The sequence below is a fragment of the Chrysemys picta genome, chromosome 3, assembly GCF_011386835.1.
Source record: "Chrysemys picta bellii isolate R12L10 chromosome 3, ASM1138683v2, whole genome shotgun sequence".
Taxonomy (NCBI): Eukaryota; Metazoa; Chordata; order Testudines; family Emydidae; genus Chrysemys; species Chrysemys picta.
The window spans coordinates 33,813,487-33,829,484 of record NC_088793.1 but is presented as its reverse complement, the minus strand read 5'-3'; the positions used below and the strand labels follow the sequence as shown (position 1 = coordinate 33,829,484).

General features: G+C 44.4%; 1 protein-coding gene across 2 annotated transcripts in view; it reads right to left on the bottom strand.

The window, feature by feature from the left end:
- Positions 1 to 3,087: 3,087 nt before the first annotated feature.
- The window catches only part of ADAM17 (ADAM metallopeptidase domain 17), a 60,358-nt gene continuing 47,447 nt past the window's right edge, over positions 3,088 to 15,998 (bottom strand). For both annotated transcript variants that reach the window (XM_065590129.1, XM_065590130.1), the window contains 8 exons: positions 15,615 to 15,814; positions 14,419 to 14,522; positions 13,515 to 13,649; positions 11,757 to 11,887; positions 9,987 to 10,065; positions 8,600 to 8,688; positions 7,468 to 7,524; positions 3,088 to 5,097 (listed from right to left, as the gene is read on the bottom strand). In XM_065590129.1, the coding sequence (XP_065446201.1) occupies positions 4,747 to 5,097; positions 7,468 to 7,524; positions 8,600 to 8,688; positions 9,987 to 10,065; positions 11,757 to 11,887; positions 13,515 to 13,649; positions 14,419 to 14,522; positions 15,615 to 15,814 (1,146 nt within the window). In that variant the 3' untranslated portion in view covers positions 3,088 to 4,746. The remainder of the gene's footprint in view (positions 5,098 to 7,467; positions 7,525 to 8,599; positions 8,689 to 9,986; positions 10,066 to 11,756; positions 11,888 to 13,514; positions 13,650 to 14,418; positions 14,523 to 15,614; positions 15,815 to 15,998) is intronic.

Genomic DNA, 15,998 nt, shown 5'->3' with positions numbered 1-15,998 from the left:
AATAATTCCAGCTCCTAGTGTCAAAGAATTTTAACATGTGGTGCTGCAAGTCAAGATTTAAGAAGCTGAAAATAATACGTCTGCAATTGGAGCTTAAGGACTTTAGGATTTGGCTCATAGCAAAGACACACTTTCAGTAGTTTGAACATAAAAAGTACTTTACCTGCCTACTTCTTTAGCAGTGTTGTTTTAGACCTCCTGTGTAATTGAAGGGATTTAGGTCAGAAATTACTTCCTGTGCTCTATGCATCCTTTTTTATACCTTGGGTGTTCTATCAATCAGTACACCCTAGTGTTAGTTAATGTTAGATCCTAATCACAATTGCCTGCTTGAGCTACTACTCGACAAAAAAGATTGTCATTGCTTAAGGCAGGGGGTTCCCAAACTTTTTTTCCTGAGGCCCACTTGTGCAGCTGCAATAGGCACTATAGCCCATCACCCTGACCCCCCCGCTGCCTCCCTGGGCTCCCTACCCATCGCCCATCCCCAGCTGTCCCCGATTGCCCAAGCACCTTGCTGTCTCCCCCCCCCCCCCCCCCCGTGGCCTGAATTCCCTTCCAGGGCCTCGCACCCCAGACTTGCCCCGCTCCTTGCCTCTTAACCACCTTGTCCGGAGAGTGGAACCTGCTGTACAGGCACCAGCGCTGAAGACAGTGCCACTGCCAGCAGCAGCGCAGAAATAAGGATGGCATGATATGTATTTACATGTCACCCTTACATCTATGCTGTTACTGGCGTCGGCACTGCTTTCAGAGTCGGGCGCCCAGCCAGCAGCCACCACTCAATGGCTGAGCCTGCAGTCCCGGGGCACCCCTTGGCCATACACCCTTATGGGAAGTGAGGGGCACCTGTGAGTTCTGCAGGGCAAAGCCCTACTGCCTGTGCCTCCCTGCCAGGCTGGCAGCATTGCCCCCCCAGATAGCCAGGGGCTCCAGCCTCAAGTTCACCCACACTCACCCCACCCCCCAAATAGCCACAGCTCATAGGGTGCAGCAGCAGGGAATGGCCATGAACCCTCCAGCCATCCTGGGAGCTGCCACTTCTAGGGTTGGCCCTGTCGCCTCACCCACTGCCTGGCGGCTCTGTTTCACTGCCACCCGCCAGGAGCGCTGAACTCCGGCCCTGGGCGGGAGCCATTGTTAGCTACCACTCTGTCAACATATAGTTTGGGGTGGCAAACCCTGCCCCCATACCCGCTCCTCATCTCTGCCCATGGCAGACCACCCAGGACAGTGTCACAGCCCATTTTTGGGCCACATCCCAGGAACTCCTGGCTTAAGGCGATTCCACATCCCTAATGAAGGGATTCCAAAACCACCAGTAATCACTGAGTGAATGGTCAGCTTTGCATCCTCCAGAAGTAGCCCAGCCTGTCCTAGTCAGAATGTAATTCCTTCAGTCATGCACCCTCAGGTATGGCAGACACAAAAGAGGGGTGAAAGACTTGCTCTTGGAAGTACATAGAACAGAAGTTCTCAAAAAAAAAATTTTTCCACCGACCATTTGCAAATAGCTGAGGGTCTCGGCAGACCACTTAACGATCTTTCCAAATGTTGTTTGTACCATTAGCTAACTATTGTAAAGCACTTTGGATAAAAACGCTGTATTAAAAGAACAAATTTTTTTGTTGTTCTGCAAATAAAAGCACACAACTCATATTTTAATATCAGTACTCTTACCTTTCTAATGCAATGGATGTCCCCTCTCTCCCCTGCTGCAGTAGCCCCCAAGCTGAGGCTGGGAAGGAGGGGGTCTCTCCCTGGCAGCTGCAGCCCTGGAGTTGGGGAAAGTCTCCTTTCTCCGGCCACCGCAGCCCTGCACATCCAATTCCCCCCAACCCCTCTTCTCACCCTACTGCCCCCTCCCACCTACCCCCTATTCCCCCCCAAGGCCACCACCTCACCTTACATGTGCATCTTCTCCAAGGTCCAGGCACCTAATTAGTGGAGCCATGCCGGTGTGACTCCACTGATTAGGTGGGTGGCCCTTCATTCTCTCGTGCGTCTGACCAGGTGCGCATCTTAGAGCGAACTATCTGCGGACCACCTGAATGGAGCTCGCGGACCACTGGTGGTCAACAGACCAGTTTGAGAACCTCTGGCATAGAGGGTTTGGATAAACAGGACCAAATTTCCACTCAAGAACCCTTACTGAAACTGGCTAGTTCTTTACTGGAAATGAGCTGCTTTAATCTGTGTAGTCTAGACCAGTGGTTCTCAAACTAGGGCTGCAGCATGTTCAGGGAAAGCCCCTGGTGGGCCGGGCCAGTTTGTTCACCTGCCGCATCCGCAGGTTCGGCCGATTGCAGTTCCCACTGGCTGCGGTTCACCGCTCCAGACCAATGGGGGCTGCAGGAAGCGGTGCAGGCCCAGGGATATGCTGGCCGCCCTTCCTGCAGCCCCCATTGGCCTGGAGCAGCAAACCGTGGCCAGTGGGAGCCGCGATCGGCCGGACCTGCGGACGCGGCAGGTAAACAAACTGGCCCGGCCCGCCAGGGGCTTTCCCTGAACAAGCCGCAGCCCTAGTTTGAGAACCACTGGTCTAGAGTGAAAATATTCTGTTTGCTTATGTGTGTCTAGAATTCAAGCAACAACCCCAAAATCACAGCAAAATTGAGATCCATTCCATTATCAACTCAGATCAGATACCTCAATTATTGTTCCCTTTGGGTCATAAAGGGCTTGCTTGCAATGCAACTGATTGCTATCTGGAAGACACCTGAGGACTAGACAAGCCTTGGGTTTGTCATCATTGCTATTAGGATTAAAAAAAAAAACAAAAAAAACCCACCTCCTTCAGTTTCCACATGCACAGGGATTCGGTCCTGCTGCTGTTATTTATAAGCACAAATGCATTAGTCGCAGAACTTATGGAACTTTTCACACACAAGTGAAGGTAGTAAGAAACATATTAAAAAATAAGAACCATCACTGGTTTTGTGCTGAAGGAATGGAGCAATGTATATCAAGTTTGGAGCATGACATTTTGCTGCTTACTAAAGATTTTGACCAAGGAGCACTAGTGTCTTAGATAAAAATCCTATCTGTGAGAACTGGCAAGTCTTAGTTTCAATGAAACAGTCATCATCCTATAAAAAGCTTTTATTATTACGTTGTACTGAAAGTTAAATTTAACTCAAACAAATTTTATGGCTACATATCAAATCCAAAACCCAGTGTAACTAAAATAATGATTAGTTCGATATGAATACCATAAGGCACAAGTTCAAGTATTAGTGTAACAAGTATCCTTGGAAACACACAATTCTTTTGTCACAGGTTTGGTTAACTGCCATCAAATTTTAAAAATACAAGTTTTCCATAGTTAAGCTTTTCTGGCTGAAACACAGATCTGCTTTCCAGTGGACATTTAAAACAGCTGCAGAACCATTTTAAACAAAGTTTATATAAATCAAAGTTACATTATGACATGATTATGGGGTAAGATAGATGAAGAGCTAAGATCTTTCTGTAGGACCCAAGCAGTAAATAGTTGCCCTATGATTCTACTGTGACAGTTCATCTGTTAATACAGACAAAAATAACTTTCATGTAACATTCATAGCAAACAGATTACACTATTCACATCTCTGCCTTTGGAAATAAACTTATCAACTTAAAGGGGCACCACTCCATTAAGTTATAGGCTTTTTATATTACACTACTATAATACCCTCTTGGAAACCGTACAGTTAAAAAAGTTTCCTTATAAATTTTGTCCTTTCAGATTTGGCAAATCTTGATTTTTATCAGTATTTAGAAGTGAGCTGAAATTAATCATTGTTATTCATCAGTATCTGTGCAACTCAAAGTAGTATTTTTCCAGCAAGAGCTCATAACAAATTATATGTGGGTCCGACAAGTGGCTTTTCTTTTTAAATTTCTTGGCAACAGTGTTATGTATATTAAAAAGTTGAATCAAAGAAACCACTTCAGATTGAAACAACTATTGTAAAGGTCAAAACCTAAACTAATTAGGTCAAAACCTAAACTGAGTTGTCCTTTCAACATAAGCAGCTATTCTTTTCTTCCCACTTGCCCAGGCAGAGGTCTGTAATTATAAGGTGTTCTTTTAAGAAATGCTTCATTCAGAATGGGAAGACTTATATGAAAGCTATTTTTCAGCAATGTGGGTTATAAAGAACTGAAACCCAGAGTAATTCTGAACGCGTATCAGTTCATTGTATTTATCAGACTCTGTTTAAAATACAATTTGTACCTATCTCACTGCTCTGATCTTTGTTTGCAAACAAAATAATTTTATACTGTTTAGGGTACCTAAACTGCTACATGCTCTAGTCTATGCAGAAAACTCACTACGTTTATTTTTTTAAAAACACCCAAAACCATGATTTTGTCTATCTGTGTTGTTCCAACTACAAAAAGCTGAATTATAAAAATGCTAATATACACAACCTAATATCCAGCAGGATGTTCCACTTTACACCACAGGTTGAAGGAAATAGTAAAGGTTAAGAAACTAGAAAAACCAAATCCAAAAGCTTCAAAACAAGCTAGTTTTAGTCTGGATGTTTTTCTTTGTTTTAAAAAGATGCAATTGTCTGATAAACTAAGGAAGGTCATACACATGACCAGCATCTGCAATAGGTCACTTCCTTATTTCCCAGTCTCCCATCCCCTCACAAAATATCTCTCTATCTGTATTTATATAAACAAAATGGTTTTAGATCAAATATATGAACATTTCTTTTGCACACAGTCATGAGGCTGGAAGGCAGCTAGACGCTAGCATTCGGTTTCTTTGCTGTCCACTCGATTTTGGCGCTGTAGTTTAAAGGATGATGCTTTCTCGCTCCTAGTGACAGGATGGTCTGTAAGATCCTCAAAAGATTTAGCAGCTGAGCTGCTATTTGGGAAAGGGTCCTTCTCAAAGCAATCTTCATCAACATGAGAGTCAGTACTTGGGTCCTCCTGAATAGTGTCCATTCTTTGGTGGTCCAGTTTTGGTGCTGCAGCTACTACAGGCATTGCTGTGATGGGCTGCAGTGGCTGGTGTCGGCTTGTTGACTGGGCAGTAGGAAATGGCTTGACAATTCGAACAGATGCTGAGTCCATGCTACTGAGCATCTCCACATTCTGCAAGACACAAGCAGCTCAGTCAGGTGGGGGTGGGAATTTTTTTTCTAATTTGGAATTCAATTTTGGTTAATTGTCCCTTCACATGGAGAGCAGAAAAAAAAAACCCACATTCCTTTTGGAGTCTGGATACTTGGGGAGGAGAAAGTTACTGTAATTCATAAATAAAAGTGGTCACCTGATGGCTTTGGGCAGCCTTCCTGAAAGAAGAGAAGCTTTAAAGTTCAAGGCAACACATTCTGATGTTACCTTACGCTGGTCAAGTCTAAACCCAAATAGTTGGCCTTTTGTCTAATTCAGCTGATCATTCTTGTAAATTATGAATTATTACATGCTAGCATTGACTTTATAAGACTAGCTAAGTTAAACATTAAACATCCTTTCAGCTAGGGTTCGTGCAGGTTCTAGTCTGCTGCCACTCCTGTTCAATGTGAAGCGGTTCAGGGAGGCAGTGTGAGCTGGTGTCTCTCCAATATGCAGTTTATGCCTCTATTTCACTGGAACCAATTGATGCAACTACAAAGACTGGCAGAATTGATGCCAAATGCCCTCAGCTGATAGGCCCCACCTTTTGATAGTCAAGTTTACAATCTAGAGGGTTATCTTTGTAACTTAGCTGTTCTGATGTGTCCAGGGGCAGCCATGGCTGTAGATTTATAGATTTTGAAGGCCAGAAGGAACCATTACGACTATCTAGATTGACCTCCTGTGTAACACAGTCCACAGGACCTCCCTAAATTAAATCCTGCTTCAAGTCCAATAGCTGTAGCAGGAACAGCAGCAGATCTTTTAGAAAAATATGCAATCCTAATGTAAAGATTTCCAGTTACGGAGACTCCACCATAACCCCTGGTAACTGTTCCACTGGTTAATAAAGGGGGAGGGGGCACAGAGAGGTGAAGAGATTTGCCCAAGGTCACACTGCAGATCAGCGGTAAAGTCAGAAAGAGAACCCAGACATCAGAGTCCCAGTCCAGTACCCTACGCACTGGCCATGGTGCCAGAAGTGCTTTTGATTTACTTTGGTTTAGACAAAAGATTGTGCCCTTGCCATCTTGAGAGTGCAAGGTCACAATGTGTGCTACTGGGGCTGCAATTTAAGACGACTCTAACAGCAGCTGGTGCAGAATGTATTGCACGTTAAGCAGGGTTTCTTGCAGGGGGCACATTACATCTCTGCTGTGCCACTGTACCAGCTTCCAAAATGTTTCCAGATAGAGGTTAAGGTATAAAGATGAGATGATTTGGGCCATGTTGTCTGAGACCTGCCGCTTTCACTACATACTTTGGCAGTTGATATGCTCAAGCTAATAGCACTTTGGTTTACTTATGAGGGGGGCTGGAGGCAGGGATTTCTCAGTAAGGAGTCCTTGATTCTGGCATATGCTTCCCCCACTGGTTTACAAGATCTCACATTTATTGACCCCCAGGATCGTTCCACCAGGCCTGTTCTGCAGGTTAAATGAATGGTGGAGAGGGGTTTTCGTTGCATCTGGGAGGGTTCTAATGTTAACAGATCAGGTTGTCTGTTCATTTCATTAATGAAGATTGTACATGCGCCCAAAGCACTGGACACTGTGCTTACACTGAAATAAAAATGAGAGGGTCTTGGAATGGGCTACAACTATATAGGTACTTATATGGCCTGCGTCACCAGAGTATGAACTAGCAGGAAGTGTCACTGCCTGAAAAGTGACAGACCCTTCAGCCCTGTAACAGAAGTTCAAGTGACAAACTGGAAGCAGCCCAAGGATCACAGTGTGAGAATCTACAGTTTCAGCTGGAACATCCAGCTGCTAAAAGGATATTCTGTTACTAAAAGGCCACTTTGCAAGGAATAACTAATTCACTAGGTAGAGACTTTTCTGCTACTGCTGAAGTCATCAGATTAATACTTCTGCCTCTGGAAACTCCGTTTTATTTGCATCACTTGGCCTAGGGACAAGTGGTCAGTGGTTGAGACTTGCTGAGCACACACCCAGACAGGAACTTGAACGCAGACACTTGTCACAGGACACACAGCTTTGCAGAACAAAGCAGCTTCCTGCATAAGATGCCAAGGCTAGCGCTCAGGAGCAAGTGCACCTTCAGCAAGATAAACTCGTCACCACTCAGACGCGAAAAGCAAAAGCCACAACATTTCATTTAAGCAAAACATTCCTTCTAGAAGAAAAAAACTCAACCATAAAACACCCAACTTCTGTTTCATCTGGCAGAGTTTCTGTGCAGAAGACACCATGGCTTTCTTTGAGGATTACTCCACAAATGTCTTTCAAGATCATTTTTTCTAACAAACACTACATTCCAAAACTAGCTCTCTGCTAACATACAGTTAAAATAATTACTGTTCCTTGAAAGCAGCAAACTTACACTGGGACAAAATAGAGATTTTGTGTTCTCTTCATACTGTTTATCCAATTTCTTGTCCTATAAAGAAAACAAACCAGACAGTCAGTCCTATATTGTTTGCTGACCAGATGAAGACACATTCTTTTCCCCTCACAGCCCATTGCACTCCCAGCCTCAAACTGCAGCCAGCTGATTCCCCTTCCATAGATAGCCAAGATTACCTCAGCAGGGAAGAGAAAAAGTAGTAGAGAGAGAGGCTCCCTTGCAATTAACACATGCAGTGACTCCTGTACAAGAAACCACCCTTATTCGAGAACCTCCCATCTGGAGACTGTGCCAAAGTATCCTAGGCACCACCGTAATACAAATAATAATTATATTCCCCAAACGACCGAGTTCCCAGTTCTGTTTAAGCAACTGATTTTTGTCGGTTCCTTGAGTAGTCAATTAACACCTGTACATGTATATGAAATACTAGGAAAGGTTTTCAGCAAAATGTAGAATTCTACAGTATTCATTGCCGCTTCCTCCCAACGAGTGCAAATGCCAATTTCTGGGGGTTGTTTAATTCCCTGCTGACGGGGCCAACATATTTATCCCAGAATGGGCTGACTTTCAGTGGTTCTGCTTTCTAATGTAAGCTGAGGGGTTCTTAGGAAACAGTTGTTTTGGCGACTGAGGTGAGACTTTGCCATACCTGATGTGATCTAACAGACTCAGGGTTAAATTATTCTGTTTGCTACAGCAGGCAACTTCAGCTTCTCTGCTGAGGCTAGAGCCTATGATTCCAAGCACAGTGCCAGCACTCACAGTGAAGATGATCATCATCTATTATGTAATTCTAAGTAGCACTGGCTAGCCAAAATAAACAACCCCAAATTAACTTTTCTCCACTGATGCAATCTTCTTATGTTAACAGGAAGTAGTTCAGTGTTCTAGTAACATTAAGGTTCATTACAAAGGGCCTACAGAAGTTAGTGGGAGTTTAACCTGCTTAAGGAATGGTGATAGGTCCCAAATAGTAACAGTTTTACCTTTATGGGCTGTTATCTGCTAAAAACTTACCCCCTGGATCTTTGCCATTACATGTATGAATAAGTTCCGCCTACAATATGATCAAACTGGTCAGTCACATTAAAGTAGGTTTACTCACCACAAAATGGACAAGAATACTGAGAGGAATCCAAAATAGCAAGGAAAACACAAGTACGGAGCCCACTATATTGTCTGCCAGGAATTTCCCTGTAAACAATCAAGTCCAAACCAATTAGTTATATGCCAAAGACAACAGACAAACCCTGTGTATGTACATAAATATAGGTCCTGATTCTGCCATCTTTACTCCTGTGAGTAACCCTACTAAAGTCACAGGATTGCTCAGATGCATAAGGGCTGCAGGATTGGGCCCATATAAAATATCTGTTCAGAAAGTTAAACCTCAAAGACGCTTAAAGTCACAAATCCTTTTCTCTGCCTCCTTTAACTCTTTAGTACTAGATGTCTCCCAATATTTCACATTAGCAGGCTGGGTGCGCATAGTTCTCCAAGGCATACCTTTCATTACAGTGAGCCCCCTCACATGCCAATTCACAACTCTGATCTCATGAGGCAAATAACAAAAACACATGCCTACTCTATTACTATGCTTACTTCCAAATATCAAGACAATACTTCTGTTTGAAGTTACTAAGTAGTTTTAATATTAAACACCTGGAAAACTGCAGTTCTTAGATCTTATAAGACTTTAGTCCAGAAGACTGAAAGCCATACAATCACCCTGCAGATAACATGGCATTTACCTTGAACTTATACTGTCTGTTACATGATTCTGTAATGATAGGGTAATTGATATCTTCTGATATGGTTACAACATAGTGAGGAGAGCCGTTATACCAGGACATACCTCCATGCTTTGTGTTGTAAGGTGCAAGATTAGTAACAACATAGATCCAACCACCTGAGGAGCGTGTGGATTCAGTATAACCAACCACCTTGCAGTGCGTTACTTTATACTGTGATATTTATTAACTGAAAATTCCCCACCCTGTCTACCTTGAAATCCCTCTTTAAAGAGCCATTTAACTGTGCTGCCTATAAACAAGTCTAGGTGACTGGTATATAAATCACCTATTGTTACTCCTTTTCCTCTGACCTCTGTCTACTGATTTGTCTTTAAATTGAAGGCTTCTTGGAGCAGAACCATCCTTCTTAAATGCTTGGAAATAATAATAATGGAGCAGGAAATGCAAGAAAACTAACTGTAGCTTTAAAGATTTAGAAGGGGACATCAATATTTTCAGTTCTAACATGATGCACTAAGTGACATTAGAAAGACAACATCTACCCAGTCCCACCTTCTGAGATATGAACAGTGATTTGTGGGAGGTCAAGCCATCCATGAGTCCCCACCTGGCCCACACACAGTAAGAACAGTCATCCGCCAATCTGATTCTTTTCACAGTGCCTTCAGGGTAGAGGTAGTTGGGAATGTAGGTACCTCAGCAAATTTAAAAAAAAAAAAGTTGGATTACTTAACTTACCAAAAGTATTGATGCTAAGCTGATCGATGAAATCCCAAAATCGTTCAATCACATCCTGCACTTGCTTCTCACATTTGCCCTGCAAAAGTAAACATTTATTTCAAAGAATGATCTTATATTACTTAAGCCTTAACTATCCTGGTCACAGGGCTTGAAAAGGAAGTAATACGAAACGGAACTACACAGTCAAAATGTATTTTGCATAGTTTATGGACATATATTTATACCATTTTTCAACGGCCATGGTCCATTTCTGACTAGCTACAGTGACTTCTCTGAGGAAAGTCTCCGTTTTGATTTGCTTGTCTAAAAAGAGCTCTTAGAATCTAATTGTAACTTAAACCCATTAAAGCAGAGCAGTGTTTGACTGAGGTTAGTTAGTGCCTGTACAAAGCTTAGGAGGCCTAGGGTTAAATTCTCAAAAGTGACTTTGGCACTAGACAGCCTAATTCTCACTGAAAGTCAATGGGACTAAGGAGCTTAGGCATCTAAGTCTCCTTTGAAAACATTACCCCTTGAATTTGATATAAATACTAAATATTATTCTACTCAGATCCTTGCATCATATGCATCTCCACCAATTTCCTCTCCCAAAACAGCCACTACAGCTATACAGTGTATAGGGAGATGTCACTATTCAGCAGCAGGTTAGGTCTTGGGCTGACTTGGGAGAGGAAATGGGTGGTGACAAATGGAGAGATTTTCGTCGTCATTTGCTCATCTGTTTATCAATCTCCTCCACTGAAGCATCAAGCCATTGCCATCCTTACAGGGGAATGAAATATTCATGTTGTTGGTCTTCTGAGGAAAAGCCAGGCACGTTTGTGAAACTATTAAAAAAAAAAAAAAAAAAGCTGGGACCTGATGCTGAGCACCCAGCATTCCTAACGCCCTTGGGAAATGGGGGCACATGGCATCTTTCCAGATCAGGAGCTTAAGCAAAAAATATTTCAAGATTTTGAAACAAGAGCACTCCAGAAGTCCAATGACTAACTTTTTCAACCACTGCTTCACAACTTTAAATGGGATTCCATGGGGCCCCTTCAGGTGTCGTATATTACTCCTGACCGTTACTCCTGGGTGTCTGTGTTGGTTTCTTCGCTTTCCATAGCTTTTCTACATTACCAACCCTGATCCCCTCTACAAACAACAACAGCGCTCACTCACAGTCATTTATTTTCTTTCTATTCAAACTACACGCATGGTGAATCTTATCCCATCAGCTCCACTAATAAAGAAGCTCTGCTCTTGAAATACAAGGGTCTTTAAAATGGGCTTGGGATTCAAAATAAATAAATAACTATCAAAACTCCAGTGTTACCCGTCTATATGGCAGGGTCCAGGAACGCAGAAACCCCTTGCACGGGGATTGCTTTCACTGATGTCACTGGAGTTTGTGCAACAACTGCAGAATCAACCCCACAACATGCAATGCTTAGGGAAAGACCAGGGCTGGCTTTTGGTCCGTGGCACCATTACAAAAGAGCAGTGCACAAGAGAAAGTCAATGAGGTATGAATAAGAAGGGCACATATGGAGATGCATGGTGCCCTGTACAAGGGATTTCCCCCTCCACTGCCCCTGAAAAAATGAGATTTCATTTCAGTAGCAGAAGGGCTGTTCAGCAGAGCAGGTCTAGGGCTACTCTAATGTATGAACAAGCAAGAGGAAACAGGTTATATGAAGGGGAAAGGCTCCCGGTGTTTTAGCTAGAAAGCCTATTCTTCCATAAATAGAATGCTTGGGGCATCTAGCTCCCAGGAACACTCACATTCATGTCACAGAATCCCACAGTGCAGGGCTTTCCTTTCCGTAAGTACAGGAACTGCTGGCTGGCATCGACGTACGGACTGCACTTGCCATGCTCATCCCGGCAGCAAACCTTGCAGGAATTGTCCGTTTCTAAAATAAAAGCAGCAAACTGTTTGTTTTTCCCCGACTCTTGTGGTTATTTTCAATCCATAACCAAGAGTTTCTGAGCATGGAGGGGACTGCTTCCTGGTCCTCTTGCTGACCATGCCCCTTCCCAGCAGACGGTGTGGGGAACGGAGGATTGCGTAGTCTCTAGCCACACAAAGAAGCTTCTTGAGCTGCTCAGAATACCCAGAGGCTGAATCTTGGCAAGACGCTCCATGCAGCAAAGTGGAAGCTCTTAGCCTTTTTCTGTTCAGCTCTGGAAGTTAAATTACTGCAGCCTTCAGATGTCAAGGGCAGGTGAAGGGTTTCAAAGGCATCTGAGCCCTGGTTCACATATATGTGCAAATGACATTTTAAAAGCTTCCTACTGGCCTCGTCAAACTTCTGAGCAGGCATCTGGAGATAGGAAGAGCAGCCACAGCCTGAACAATGAGGGAAGAGGTGCAGGGGTCTGAGCTACAGGGATTCTTTGATCTTTGCCCCTGGATTGTACAGAGCCTGGAAAGGGGGAGAGGAAAGTGTGTGTGTGGGTGGGTGGGTGTGTGTGTGTGGGGGGGAGAAACTGTATTTCTAAGAGTCTATAACAGACACATGCATGAGGGAATTCTTTCCATTAGCCCAAACTTGCCCTTCATATCCTCCAAACACTCCCTTCCCCTTCCTCCCGTCACTAGCCCCTCTGTCTAAAACAGTGGCAGTTGCTGATGGGCTGGGAAGAGCTGGCTGGTCACATGGTGCTACCTTTCCTTCTGGTTTCCAACTGCTACATCACATTAAAGACCTTTAATGTATCATTGGGTAGGTCTACACTGCAATAAAAACCCACAGCACCGATTCTCAGAGTCCAGATCAGCTGACTCGGGCTCGTGAGGTTCAGGGCTTGCAGGGTTAAAAATAGCAGTGTAGACGTCCAGTCTCGGGCTGGAGCCCAGGATCTGAGACCCCCACCCCGCTCACAGGATCTCCGACCCCAGACTCCAGTCCTAGCCTGAATGTCTATACTGCAATTTTATAGCCCCGCAACCGAGCCTGTGTCAGCTGACCTGGGCCAGCCACGGCTGGGCCACGGGGTCATTTACTGCAGTGTAGATATACCCGTAGTTATTCTCCTCAAGTGCTCTTTCTGAGTAGGCAACTGGTGTAGCTGCCACAGGATATGGCTTCTGCTACAGCCCTCGGCTGGAGCTGCACTGGCAATTCCGTTCTCAGTGCAGCTGGAGAAGCAGCCTCCCAGCTGCCTATCAGACATTCCTTCCCCAGCCTGCCTTGCTGGGGCCAAGGGGAAGTGTAGACATCTCTACCACCCAGAGAGCCCCAGCGTATCAGCTTCATCTATAACCCTGGCTGTTTGCTTTGATGGCTCCAGCCCAGATGTCAGAGCAGCTTCCTCAGCCCCTCCTCAAACAGGAAACGAAAGTAAGGGCTGAAAGACAAAAACTTCAGCCTCGGACTTTTTGAGGTGTTTTTGTTTGTTTGTCTGAAACCCTGATCTGGGGTCCAAGGACCCATCCACTGATAGCATGGCTCTCATCTAGGTTACAGATTAACTGTGCTCATCGGGGCCTTAACAAGACATGTGGCTCGGGAAAGCTGGCGATCCTATTTTGCTCACCATTACAGGCACACGATTGCAGTTTCTTCTCCCTCATGCAGAATGGAACACATTCTCCATCTTTGCACTTGCCCAAATCCACGCAGATCGTGTCATCCGGCGCATTCCCAGGGGGCGGGCAATCACTGCTGTTCCCTACAGACACAGGCATTTAGAAGGGATGGCTGCTTTAGTACACACAGGGTTGGTAAAGGCACACATCATTCTCCCTGTGCTGGAGAGGAGACTGAGCCACAGATGCTCATTATATAGCGACTCCAAATAGCCCATTCTTGGAGCGAGACTCTAGTCACCCTTAGTGGGCTGCTGCAAGCACTCTGAGGAGCAGCAGTACATCTGGCAGATGTCTAGAAGGAAGGGGACCACAGGGAGGAGGGGAATGAAAAAAACTGGCTCATAGCATTCAGATACTGCGATAATTCCTAATTAGACAAAATGCACAAAATGGTAGGCAGCCCTCTCAGGATTAGCCAGCCTTCAGCCAGGAAAGGCAACTGTCTGGGCTGATTCCTCATCTTCAAGCAGAGTTGCTATCAGATGCTGGAGGAGGCAGAAAAAGGAAGTGAGCAGCTGGTGGGGAAGCAGAGGTTAAAGCAAAGTCACCCTGCCAAAGCAAGATTCAGGAGCACACTTTATGCCTCAGAATGGTGCTTTTTTCTCTTCTTTTTTTTTTTTTAATTTAAAAGGCAAGTACGCCATTTCCCAGGTCCCCCGCAGGTGCGGAGAGCAGAACAATTCTTAGACAGCTAAACAACTAGCTTGCAGGACAGAGTTTCTTGGAGCTTAACTGAACTCTAAAAGTAAACATACAAGTTGCATAAAAGGCAGCAAAAGCTAGTAAAACCGAGGCCCTGTGCCTGCAGCATTCAGTTGCACATGTAAGGGAAACATAACAATGGCATACCAGTGCAATAGGACTCTCCTTTACAAGTAGCATTTATGGCTTCCTGGCATTTCTTCTGAGCGCTTTCAAACTGGCAACCTTTACAACAGGGGCTGTTCCGATCACTGTGAGAAGAGTGGAAGGAGAGGAGGAATATTAGGCTACTCAAGAAATAAATAAGTGCTAACATTAAGAGCGTGACAAACTCATGGAAGCACGTATACTTCTCCTCTTGGAGCTCTGCCTATCAGATATATTTGTCCCTCATTTTCTGAAGTGTGCTGAAGAATGGGTTACATAAGCACATGTACAACATTACACACAGAGAGGGAGAGTGGGCCCCTCGACAAGGCACTAGACAGACTCAGGACATATGAGTTCTTTTCCTGCCTCTGCCACTGACCTGCTGGGTGGCCCCGGTCAAGTCCCTTCACATCTCTCTGTGCCTGTTTCCCTTCCCACCCTTTGTCAGTCTTGTCTAGTTGGACTATGCTTTTCAGGGCAAGGACCGTTTCTTATGGTGTGTGTACAGCACGTAATACAAGGCCCCCTAGGCACTACTGCAATGCAAATATTTAAAAATCCACACTCGTGAGTAAAGTTACAAATGAACTCTATGCTAGGAAAGGACTAAACTTTCATGTCTCATCCAAAACCAAAATGACTAAAGCACAATTCCTCCAGTGTAAATGGGAGCAGATCTGGACTCTGTGTGCAGATTGGACAGTAAGACAGAGCTCAGTTACCATAGTCACTGTCCAGCTTGCACACTAGGTGTTGCTAGGGTCCTGGATAACGTATGACCATGGGTTTAGACTGCCTTGCAATGCACATGCAGAAGGGGCAGTGTTAAGGTTGCACAGGGAACCTTAATATTGGCACTTTCTGACTTTTGAGTGCTGCAATTGACATCTTTTTTTGGGTATAGAATTTACTATTACACTGCATTGATGTGCAGTTCCTAGCAAAGCAATGGAACAAAGTATTCTCAATACTACTGCATGAATTAACACCAAGGCTACCAAGTAATAGCATGCACCAAAGCTCTCTCCTGGAGTCTTAACTCTCCCAAGGCTCATTTGCCCAGTAGGGAAAGTCTCAAAGTACTAGAGCCAGGGTCCAGAAGAGTGCATTTTGCTGCACTGCAAACAAGTTTTTGACCCAGCCCCATATTCCCTTCCCCTCCCAACCAAGGCTGTGGCTTTAACATCTCTTACCTGCACTTGGCATTTTGTTTCAGTTTACATTCAGCAGAGCAGCAGGGATCAGCATGCCTGTTTAAAAGGCCAGGATCGCATTCCTCACCTTCATCCACTCTGGAGTTCCCACATACTTGATTGTTGCGCTCTTTGAAACATTCCTGGGCCTTGCTCTGAATGGTCTTACAGATGGATTGTTTACTGCAGCTTGAGAACATCTAAAGAATCATGAGCGGAAAGAGTAACACTGAGAAGGAGTGCATCATTCCCTCTCACCAGAATACATCCAAGACTGACACCATCACCCACCTGACTCCCAATTCTGATGTTTTAAGAAACATTTATTCTATTTACAATGCCACTGTGATACCTTGGGAAAACATAACAGAAAATAGTAGCCTG